The sequence below is a fragment of the Musa acuminata genome, chromosome BXJ3-9 (assembly GCF_036884655.1).
Source record: "Musa acuminata AAA Group cultivar baxijiao chromosome BXJ3-9, Cavendish_Baxijiao_AAA, whole genome shotgun sequence".
Lineage (NCBI taxonomy): Eukaryota > Viridiplantae > Streptophyta > Magnoliopsida > Zingiberales > Musaceae > Musa > Musa acuminata.
In genome coordinates this window covers 6,688,266-6,699,802 of record NC_088357.1, presented here as the reverse complement: position 1 = coordinate 6,699,802, position 11,537 = coordinate 6,688,266, and the positions used below count along the sequence as shown (strand labels likewise).

Here is an 11,537-nt window from a genome sequence, read left to right as displayed (position 1 = left end):
TTTATAATTAAAATTTAGTCATCACTCATGTATTTCACATGAGATGGATATGACCAGTGAATGTTTATGACAGTTCACGAATTATATATATGGCTCTCGTGATTTCTACCATTCCAATATATATAAATATTCATGGAGTAAGCATGCCGACACCTGTGAAGAATTAGTTCCCATCTAGGCCTTCCCCACCGACTTTACCCCATCCCACTTCGGTGCCCTGTGAATGGATGCAGTCGAGGGGCCCACACTGCCTCACGCTAAAAGCCAAGCAAGCAGGTGAGTTGGGTAATCCATCAGTTGCGGGCGTAGCGTCGCTGTACCCGTTTGTCGAACACAGTGATGTCTCCATCAACAGTTTAAAGCTTCTGCTCTCCGCACTCCACACGCACACACACACACTCTCTCTCTCTCTCTCTGTGCATCTCTCTCGCTCTCGATCCTACTCATCATCGCCACCGTTTCCACTACGCAATCGGCTTTATCTACCTCGCCATGTTACCTAATAATCTCTGCGTTGCGGCTGCTTCGATCTTTATATCGTTCCCTCCTTTTTGCTTTGCCCACAGGCTTCTCCCCCTCGACTCTTCTCCGCTTTATCACGAGCAGTGCCCGAAGCGGAAAAGAAGGCAGCACTACCGCCAGATAAAGTTAGGGTTCGTCAGATTCCCGTGCATTATTTTACAATTCTTTCTCTGTTTTATTATAGCGTTTCGTAGGTGGAACATCGGATTTGCTTGTCGGTTTCGCCCGAAGCACCTCCCTTTTCTCCCTGCGTTCTCTCTGCGTTCTCCTTCCCTGGCCAGGAGGCGCCGGCCGGGCTGGAGGAGACGGCTAGATTCGCGCGCGATGAGCTGGAAGAATAGAAAAGAGCCATTTGATTGGATTGATGGGGGAAAATCGGTTTTTGCGTGGGACCGGAGTGGGTTTTCCCTTTTACTCTGCTGATGGAAGTGATTATGGGAGCACAGAGGTGATGAGATAATAGTTAAGCTAGAGATATGCTTGAATCCCCCAAAAAAGGGAGTAGCCATTATGATGGGCGAGATGCGATTTGAGTATGTTCGGCTGAAGGGGAGTAGAAGGAAATGTTGCTGTTTTTGTAAGGCGATGGTTCTCGGCATCTTTTAGCAACCCGATCAGATGGGAGATTTTGCATCATGTTTTCTGCTGGTTTTGTTCGATTGATAGGATCTTACTATTATGGCTTTAATGGGCGGCTTAGGCTTGTTCAAGCAAGGGTGGAAATGGATACAATCCCAGAAGCAGGCTTTTGTGAGTGTCCGAGTTGCTGTGATCTGCGTTGGAGAGAAACTGGTCCTTGTTATCGACCGCCACTGGCCATTGGTTTACAGCTGGTGCATGGTTGCTGGAAGGCTTCTTTTTAGGTTTATGTTGCAATGGAAAGATTGCGTTGTGGGAGGTTTGCGGTCCATGTTTACCTTAGGTTCAGCAGCTCTATTCGTCATCTTGTGGAGTTGCTTTCTTGGATTGACTTCGACAACCTCTCTTGTCTGCGTGCTTCTAAGTCTGGTTTGTTCTCGATCTTGATATGACTTTCTGCAATTGCAAGGTCTTCTCTTTGTTGGAATCATCTTTCACAGATTCTGCTTGGAAGAGCTAGTTAGGTGATACGTTTTGGGTTTCTGAATTTGATCACATCAAGTATCATTATCTCTCGCATTTTCCCAACGTACCTCTTATAATGAATAACGCTTTCTTGGCTAATCCATTGCTTTTGTTTCTGTTGATGATTTTTATATGTTATCAGCAAAATGTTAGTATACCTTAACATAATCAACTGTCTACTAAAATTGTATATGTAGTTTCCCCTTCTATAAATTGCTTCCCACTCTATAAATTGCCTTTCATGATTGTGTCAGTAAAAATTGTATGTTTAAATTTTAAACATTATACCCAATATTCTGGATTCTAATTACCACCCTTATGAATCACATAGTTTTGATAACCATGATTGAGATGATATAAATGCATTGAAAGTACTTTATTAAACTTCTTGACTTCTTGCTAAAAGATTTTAAATACTGTATTTTCTGCTGGGTTCCTTTTATATCTCCTTTGCCTCTTTTCTGCACTGGGCCTTCAATTATGCACCCAAATCCAATTCTCATGCTTGTGCTGACAGTGTGGTGGAGTTTGATCTACAGGCTTGGAAGTGAAATTGTTGAGAACAAAGTACACTTTTGTAGTTTATTAGTTATAGGAGAATCCAACTTTGTTATGAACTTATGATGTCAATTGGAAACAGCTTAGTGTCTTACTGGAACTGTTGCTGGCTACACTTGTCCTTTCCTGCTCAAATAACAATGTATGCAAGAAGATGTCACAGTGAGCAATAATGGTTATGGTTATGTAATTGATTTTTCTCATTCATGTTAAAGTTTGGCACAACTATTTGCTTTTTATCTAGTATCAGTTTGTGACTCATGGTCTTATATGCTGCTACTTATTCACGGCACTTCATTGCCTGTTGCTTTTGTTTTGTGCTTCACATTACATTAACAGTGAACTTCATTTCCTATGCATTTCTTGAGTTCATCTAAGAACTTCTGTATTTAATACTTTCTTTGAAAGTATTTACTCTCACTTGTGTTATAGTCTGCCATTTGGAGAGTAGTGATTCAATGAAGACATCATCTATCTGAGAAGAACACAAGTTGTTGGATTTGAAATAAATCCAATGTGTCATGCTAACTTTACACATGTCTTGTAACAGGGAGCTGCTGCCACAGCCGTTCACTATTTGGGCTTCACACCTGGACTTCTTATGATTGGACTTTATGGTATTCTGATTATGTGGATATATAGCTACTTTTGGATAACAGCAATGCTATTTATAGCAGGAGGTACACAGAAAGATCTATTCAAATTTGCATCGACTTGTTTCTACATCTCTCAGCTAGTGGACTTGTTTCATGTGCAGGTTATATGTTCTCTCTTAATCATGCACGGTTCTTGATCTTAATGGCAACTACATATGCTGTTTATTGTATCAATACACGTGATGGGTTGCATGGAGTTTTTCTGTTGTTAAATCTTTCATTCATTTCCAATGATATATTGAATAAGTTACTTCAAGTATACGATGATACTAGTGAAGGCATACATATTGGAGAGCGAAAGGAATGGGAACAGTTTAAGGAAGACTTTTCTGTTGACAGTGAATGTTCTCCTCCGACTGAAGATGCTGAAGAAGTAGTATCTTCTCTATCATCTTGTACAACACCCAAGGCATCATATCTTACAGGTATTCATAAGGATGCTTCCTCTAGCAAGGTTGTCATAGCAGAATCTACTTCATTGGTTGAGATGAAAAGGATAATGAACAGCTCAAACCATTATGAAATCCTGGGCTTCCTTAGGAATAAGATTGTTGACCCTCAGATATTGAAGAAGGAATACCATAAAAAGGTGTGCAACTAGGAAATTTGAAGCATCAAAATTTTCCTTCAGTTAAATCAACCTGTACTTGATGCATAATACATCACAAGTTAACTGGTGTCCTTGGATTCCTAGGTGTTGCTTGTTCATCCTGACAAAAATATGGGAAGTCCGTTAGCGTGTGAATCATTTAAAAGGCTTCAGGGTGCCTATGAGGTAAATATTATTACAGAAAATTATTATTTTCTTGGTTTACTGAGTGAAATACTGTAGAAAAACAATAATTCAGTTGTTTTGGTAATAGTTTGGAACTAACAAGCAAACAATTTCAGATTCTTTCAGATTTGACAAAGAAGAAAAACTATGATGAACAATTGAGAAAAGAAGAATGTGGGAGAGTTTGTCAGAGATCTTCTGTTGCCTCTCAGAAGGTATAATATAAAATACATGGCACAACTTTGTGAATGTTTGAATTTCAAACCTTTAAACTTCTTCTTATGAAATATGTGATATGTCAGCCCATGTTTTATGCAATTTTAATGCTAAAATATTTGTTTTGTGATAAATGTTTGTTATGATTTTGAATCTAGATAACCTGACAGTTTTGCTTGGAGACTACCTGTAAGGTTGGTCTCCTTATGTGGTTCAGAAAGTTCTGCAACTGCCCAGTTGTTGCATCTAGTTGCCTTGGCATGGACTGGACACCCATTCAAGAGTGTCGCCACTCGCTACCATACTGAGTGCCTTTTGTAAATGTTCTCAAATTCTAACATGACATTTATTGATTGACCAAGTGACCTGTTGCTGATGCATGATCATTTGGTTTAAATTAGAATTTCTTAAGTTCTCTTCTATTGTAATGTATTTTGTCATAGTACTTCAAAAAGAGATTTTTGAGGTCGCACTTCTTTAGTGCATTTGAATCGTATTTCAAAACTCAAATCTTATGGGAATCAGTTATATATATATATATATATATATATATATATATATATATATATGTATGTATGTATGTATGTATGTATGTATGTATGTATGTATGTATGTGTGTGTGTGTGTGTGTGTGTGTGTGTGTGTGTGTGTTATCAATGCTAGATTGATCTGATTAAACATTTTGCCTTTCGAAAGCTGATTCATGTACATGAAGATAAGGTTTGCCTTACTAGTTCGAACTGGCATGTCGATTGGTTGACGGCACGATACGTGCCACCTCGTACCGGTATGCCAAGTGTCGGCATGATGGGGCATGTCGACGACACAAAAAAAGGCGCTAAAAATTGCTCCAAAATTCTTGAAAATAGAAAAAAAAACTTAGATTAGAATTTTTAAGTTGGAAACTAATGTAAATTTAGTTTAATTTCAGCAAAAATATTCTAAATTAGGGAAGAATAGTGACACAGATCTTTTTCGAGCTTTGAGGAGCAGCTTCCTTCCGTTGATATTAAATTATATAGAAAGAAATGATTTGATTTATTAGATTTTGAGTGAAACTTTAAGACTGAAATAAATGAAGAAATAAATAGATTAATTGATGGATGTACTTGGTTCTACCACTAAAAAACAATGGGACTCCACGAGTGGTAGATCAGGATCTTCGATTCTTTGTATATGTATATCAATATGATATGTTTGGCAAGACTCAATCCTGAAATTGATCTCACGACATAGTATATTGATACATTGTATGTCATTGGTATATCAATGTGATGATGGTTATAGTCTGATTATCTTGAACCACATGTTCGAAGCGGCTCCTAAGGTAAGTACGATTATGGCATGTATTGGTGTGAAGGTTGGAGAATGTCTACTTTCGCCATTGATCATATGCTTTGTATTATAAGATCGATCATCGTATTGCTACTCAAAGAAGATTAATCAACTATCACTGTACTGATGTTGACCATAAGATTCTTCGTAATACAATGGCTGGGAATACGACAAGCTTCGTTCTGTGTTTATCTCATGTAGGCTCCGTCACATCTGATCAAAATCATCCAATGTCTTTTCCTTCCCCTTTCGTGTATAAACTTGATCAGTATCTCGACGAGTTTCATGATCTGAATTTTGAGTGGTATACATAAAATATTGCTCGTAAATCAAGAAAAATCTTTGCAATACATGCTTTTGATTATAGTGTTCTTCCTCTAACTAGTGTTAATCTTCCCAAATTAACCTTCCAAACTTGATTTAATCTACAAATTGTAACTTTGTTGAGTTTAAAAGAATGTAAATGTGAGAATGAAAGAAAGATATGAGAGAGTAGAATAGTTTAAGAGAGCATAAGGGGTGTGAATGAGGGGGTATAAAGGTTTAAAAACCCTTATATCTAGTTCAAACAATTAAGTGAACCATTTGAATTCAACAAATCCTAGCCATTCATCGGTAACGATCGAAATCCAACCGTTACCGACTGGTACAACTCGGTAATAGCCAGATTTCGATCATTCCACCTGGTACAGATCTCGTATTACTCGATATAGGGTCCCCTGTTATGGACCGCCCGTTACAGGGAGGTTTGCGTGCCTGTCCCTTGTCGGACCGATACGTACCACTCGGTACAAGGTGGCACGATGAACCTTATTGAAGTATTGCCCTTTAATTATGTTTCAGTTTGTTGTGTGCTTATTTATTGCCATAACTTTTCATTTTGGCATGCGACTTTGGATGATTATCTTACTCTATGTACATTCAAACTAGTTATTCTTTGAGATCTGAAGACTAAGTTAAGCATCTGATTATGTTACAATACAGGGAGGAGTGGAGTACTGTTCTGAAGAATCTAGACGTATTGAGTGCACGAAGTGTGGAAATTCTCATATATGGATATGTACTAACAGAAGTAAAGGCAGGGCAAGGTGGTGTCAGGTGAGAGACTAATCTGAAATTTTACATGTTCATGTCATCATATATGACAAGAGCTATGTGATTTTTGGAGACTAATTATAATAGTGTGTTTCAATAGAATTGCTCACAGTATCATCAAGCCAAAGATGGAGATGGGTGGGTAGAAAGCGGGAGCTCGCCAGTTATAATCAGACATCGGAAGGTTCTTTTTCTTTTCATGTTCAAGCACATATAAACTTTTCTCTTCCAACTTCTCAGTTTGTTTTATTGTCTCAGTCTTGGTTACCTTCTTAATGCTAGCTTAAGTATTATTAATTTTGCTTACATTTCAAAGATTCTTTAGTTTTTTTTCAAGTTACATCTATAATTTATAACAAATACTGAAGCTATTTACGTTGACTATGTTTCTACATATGCATGGTTGTGGGATCTGATCTCATACTGAATCAAAGTTCTTCTTTTCAACTGTGGAATATAATTAGAAATTAGCCAAGGATAGTTCTAGTGGCATTGTAGCTATTTGATGTGGGATAAGTTCATGACAAGTATGGAAAGTATATCTTTTTTTGTTTGAAAGTAGAGGAACGGAAAGAGAGAGGAAGCAAAAGATAGTAATCAGAAATGATAGTTGAAAAAAATATATCGGATTCACTCTGGCTCAATGACTAAATACCAGGCATGCCTACCTTGCATCTTCACACCTCTATACATGTATAATAGAATCACATCATTGACAACTAAGATGTGACCTCACACTACTCACTTGATGCTTGGGAAAATAACTTCAATTCATTCAATTGTCTGATCTTCAATTACAATCATTTCTCGGATCCACTGACGGGAGTCTTATGTACTGCAAGAGTTAATGTTGCATCTATGATGCTAGTTCCATCAGCTATTTGTGTATATTTCCAATTTAGTGTGTTATTAAGAGTTTTGTTTCAGAAACTGATTGGTGCAGGTGGTACTCTGGTTTCAGTTGTTTCTGACATACTGAACATACTACTAAACCTATTTTTTAACCCTTCTTCATGTGAAGAAGGGGACATTTGTTGCTATCCCTGTTGTTTTTAGGTATTCTTAATTATGGTAAGAATAACAGGGCATGTTATTCTTGACCATTAGGTATAATATTGACTTTATTATTATATTTTGTAAATCCTTTTTTTTAGGTGGATATACCACGAGCTTTTGTATGCGCAGAGAGCAAGATATTTGATGTGTCTGAATGGGCAATTTGTCAGGTCAGCATCTGACTGTTTAATTATCTTGTTTCATTTCTTTGTAATATTTATTGTCGTAAAATTTGGAAACCTGCTGATGCTTAAATTAATAGTTCCCTTTGCAAAAATCCATGTACCATTCGGAATTCACTTTGTTCTATAACTTTGTCAATTCATGTAAATCTATCAGATGAACAAATAGAGAACTGGATCAAACAGTTCAAAGTTTATGCAACTTTCTATTATAACTCAAATAATGTTTTTATGCAAGATTTAGCCTCAGCTGAACTATAATCTTGTAATATTTTGAGAAATTCTAGTTCATGTTTTCAAATTTCAGTGGTTTCATATGAGACCTGATTGATCACTGGAGATTCTTTCTCGTGCATATTTTGGTTTCATTTAGCCTTCTACCAGATTATCATTATTTGGGCTGCTCTTCTTTTTGTGTTCAACTTATTTTTTGTATCTTGTTGAGAGGATCAGTGATTGTTCGATCTAACAAGTGACATGGCAATAGGAGTATTTTCTGACTACATACTGAGTTTGATGTAGAAGGCTGACCACAGACACAATAACTCTTAACCCGATTTTCTTGTAGTGAATGTACAAGCGCTCTAGGAGCACCTATCGGCAACCTTTACACTTCTAGTCAAGATACTCTTGGACCTTCAACCTGTTGTTGTGTGCTCCACATTAGAAATATGTGAACCTTTATAAAAGAATCTGTCTTAATTCAAGAACATGGATACCATTTCTATCTCCAGCATCCACACTTGCTATCAGAGGAACATGTAGTGGCCTCAATCTTCTTTCTATCTTCTATCACCCACTTCTTATGATGTCTGTCTATTTTCCTTAAGAAACAACTTCAATTTTCTAAGTGACTGTAACTAATACACATCGTAGCTGCTCCTTTTTCTGCATGTTATACTCATTACCTAATATGACCCAGTGATTGCAGCATGTTTAAGAGATGGGTATTGTGTTTATAACTATTGCTTTCTATTGCTTCCAATGGTTGTTACTATGGATTAGAAAATATAGTCTGCTTTTTGCTACATATGCACTAGGATTCTAAGGTTTTTTGTTAAGCCTTAGAACTCTTGTTCTGTGTACAAGATTAAACGAGTGAGGCAGAATTTAAATTGTCTTTCCACAAACCTGGGCAGTCAGAAATTTAATCTTATTACCCATGTGTTGCATGCTATTCTCTTTATGATAGAATTAAGAAGTTTGTGTATAACCATGGCATGGATTTTAGTTCCCACGTAAAGGATCAGTGAGAGGTTAGAGTGCTGCCGAAGAAGAAGCCTGTGGTAAATTGATTATTTCTTGAACATTTATGCAAAGAATTCATCAGCAACCGTCACAATCCATCGTGCATGTTGATTGCAGTTTTCACTAGCAGAGGTTGTAGTTATCTGGAATAAAAAAAATTATGATAATCTTCTCTATGGTAAATGATAAATTGCTATGAGATGTTAGTTGTACTCCAACAAAAGCAACATTGTTGGTTTTCATTTCCTAGAGTTATGCTGGAAATTAGGATGTGCACCTTGCCAGTTGTTATGGTTTCCGGTATGTGTAGCTTATTCTGAGGGCATCTTCAACTTCTTATGTAATGTTTAATTGATCAACTGGTAGAATTGTACAATCCTGTCTTCTAGCTCTCATGTCGATGATTGTGTAATGAATTAAAGAAACTTAACACAAATCATCAATAAATTGGAAATAGTTGTTGACTTTGCCAATCTGCTGTATGCAGGGAATGGCATGCAGGCCTAACACCCACGGGCCAAGCTTCCATGTGAACATGATTGGCTTGGAGAGGACTGGGCTGCGATCTAATCCCTCCAGATATCCTTGGGGACTGGATGCTGAGATGATTGTTGAGGATGATGAGTTTGAGTTATGGCTAAAGCAGGCTTTGGCATCCGGCATTTTCTCTGAGAGTCCAAAGCGCAGAAAAAGCTGGCCATTCAAATTTAACCAGAAAGGCATGAAACCATGGCGAAAATCACCATAAATGAAGATAATTAGGTCTAAAAGGCTCTTTCATTGGAGAAATGGCATGTGTCATCAATGTTCGAACAGAAGGAAGGGATAGAAGGAATGACATGGGTGTCATTCTGAGCAATGCTGACTTTTTTGGAAACCAGTGGAAAAGAAACAAGAAAGAAAGTGGTGGCGTTAAGTAGATTGTTGACATTTGAACCTAGGGGGGCAGTCCATGGTTGTATGACTTGTGCAGAAGACCAAAATGGAGCAGTACCATTTTCACTCTCTCGCTTTGTCCTGGCTCAGGCTTTGCACTGGCTCGTCTTCAATCTGTCATGAGATCTAAATGTGAAACAAGCTGGAAGGATACACTTCGTTCAGCAGTTGCAAGCCTGCAAGAAGTTGAGGATGGACACAGCATATTGAGCAAACAAAAAGAGATACATTTCCTATATGTTTATGGAAAGATAAATGGTAAAAAGCCTCAGTGGGATAATAAGTGAATGGATCAGATGCATGTTTCAAGGTAGAAGTGTCTTTCCATATTTTGGTAGACACCTGTGAAGAAATATTGGTGATTGATGCGTTGAGCATTCTCTCATTCTCTGTATGTAACAACTACAACAAAGACACTGTTGCAACTACGATCTATGGCTTCTTTTGCATCACAAGGTCTTCATTTTAGTCTTCTTTTCGAGCAAGCATCTTTGCTTAAACATAGAGGTGATTAGTTTCATGGTGTTATTCTGAACCAGCTCAAAATGCTGTCCACCGATGTACTTTTGCTTAGAATTCAGGTTATATTAACTGTGTATACGACAGATGATAACTGTAGCAGTGGTCGATCTATCCACCGCCACTGATAGATCTATGTTTGGTAACTACATTTTGAATAGGACCTGCAGGGCCTTTGTTTGATGAAAATATTCTGAAAATGGAGTTGAATTGAGCTGAAGGTGAACCTCCAAATGTAATGTATTGCCCCCCTTTTGCAGATTGATGGGAAGAGTAACTTCTAATGGCTGTTCTTTTCTTGAAAGAATTGTGAACTTTGCAATTGTTTCTGCAATGGGATCCCTTTTGTGGCAGACTTTGAGCAATTCATATTGTTAAGTAAAGAAATGTCATTAGAGTTTTATCTCCATCAATTGACCATTGTCATAAATTGATATGACTTTCAAAAACATTGAAAAAGAATGATGTCAAATAATTTATGAAAATAATAAACAATATTTTAGATATTTGATATTTTTATTTTCTAATTAATGTTAATCATGATTTTTGGGTTTATTGGACAAATGACAACAGAAGTGACATAATTGTATATATAATTTGGTCCTTAAATTCTATACAACTCATCTCACATCTGATAATTAATTAACAGGATAAATAAAAATAATACGAAGTTAATACATCTTAATATTATTGATTATGAAGGATAAACATTAAATTTATTTATGGAAGTTGATGTTATTTTCCAACAAAAAGATGGTATGGATAAAGCTTTAAAAATTAACACACTTTCATACTAATTATTATCAACTTAATAAAAACTTCATCCTAAATGTAAGCTATTGATTATGAAATATAAATGCTAATTTCATTTACAGAAAAAGCTGGAAATTGTATACTAAAGAATATGAACATAAATATAAAAAAACTTCAATTTTTATCTTTTTTATTATAGAAGATAAATGTTAATCTCATTTATAGAAGTTGAGATTGTTTCCAACAAAAAGATGGCTTCAGAACTTTTGAGAGACACAAGTCCAAAACAGCATCACTGTGGTCATCACACATCAGTACATTATTTATGGCCTTACATGCAACAAAGGTCTGTGTCTTCTTTGGCTCAGAAGGAAATAAAGATTGCATGCTTCCCTGGTTGGAATTGTGCCTCATGTCATATGCTTTTTGTCCTTTCTTCAGATCTTTACAGCAAGCATTCCATTGGCAATCCCTCAGCTTTTGCATACTTCAAAGAAGCAGCACCTTTTTGCTAGCTTTATTTAAAGAGGGTTTTGTATTTGTATCCTTCAACAGTTTGGAAATAGCACCTTTGCTCTCTCT

The 11,537-nt window shown here is 36.7% G+C and overlaps 1 protein-coding gene across 3 annotated transcripts; it reads left to right on the top strand.

Moving 5' to 3' along the window:
- The first annotated feature begins 430 nt into the window (after nt 1–430).
- Nucleotides 431–10,461, top strand: LOC135582772 (uncharacterized). Of its 3 annotated transcripts, none has more exons than XM_065167817.1 (10): nt 431–647; nt 717–1,530; nt 2,735–2,864; nt 2,942–3,429; nt 3,535–3,615; nt 3,732–3,830; nt 6,151–6,264; nt 6,362–6,445; nt 7,416–7,487; nt 9,235–10,461. In XM_065167817.1, exons 2-10 carry the CDS (start codon nt 1,201–1,203, stop codon nt 9,493–9,495), a joined length of 1,659 nt encoding a protein of 552 aa, XP_065023889.1. In that variant the 5' UTR covers nt 431–647; nt 717–1,200; the 3' UTR covers nt 9,496–10,461. The 3 variants fall into 3 exon arrangements, with proteins under 3 accessions (XP_065023889.1, XP_065023890.1, XP_065023888.1); XM_065167818.1 differs by having other exon boundaries at nt 431–653; XM_065167816.1 differs by having other exon boundaries at nt 431–1,530.
- The last annotated feature ends 1,076 nt before the right edge of the window (nt 10,462–11,537 follow it).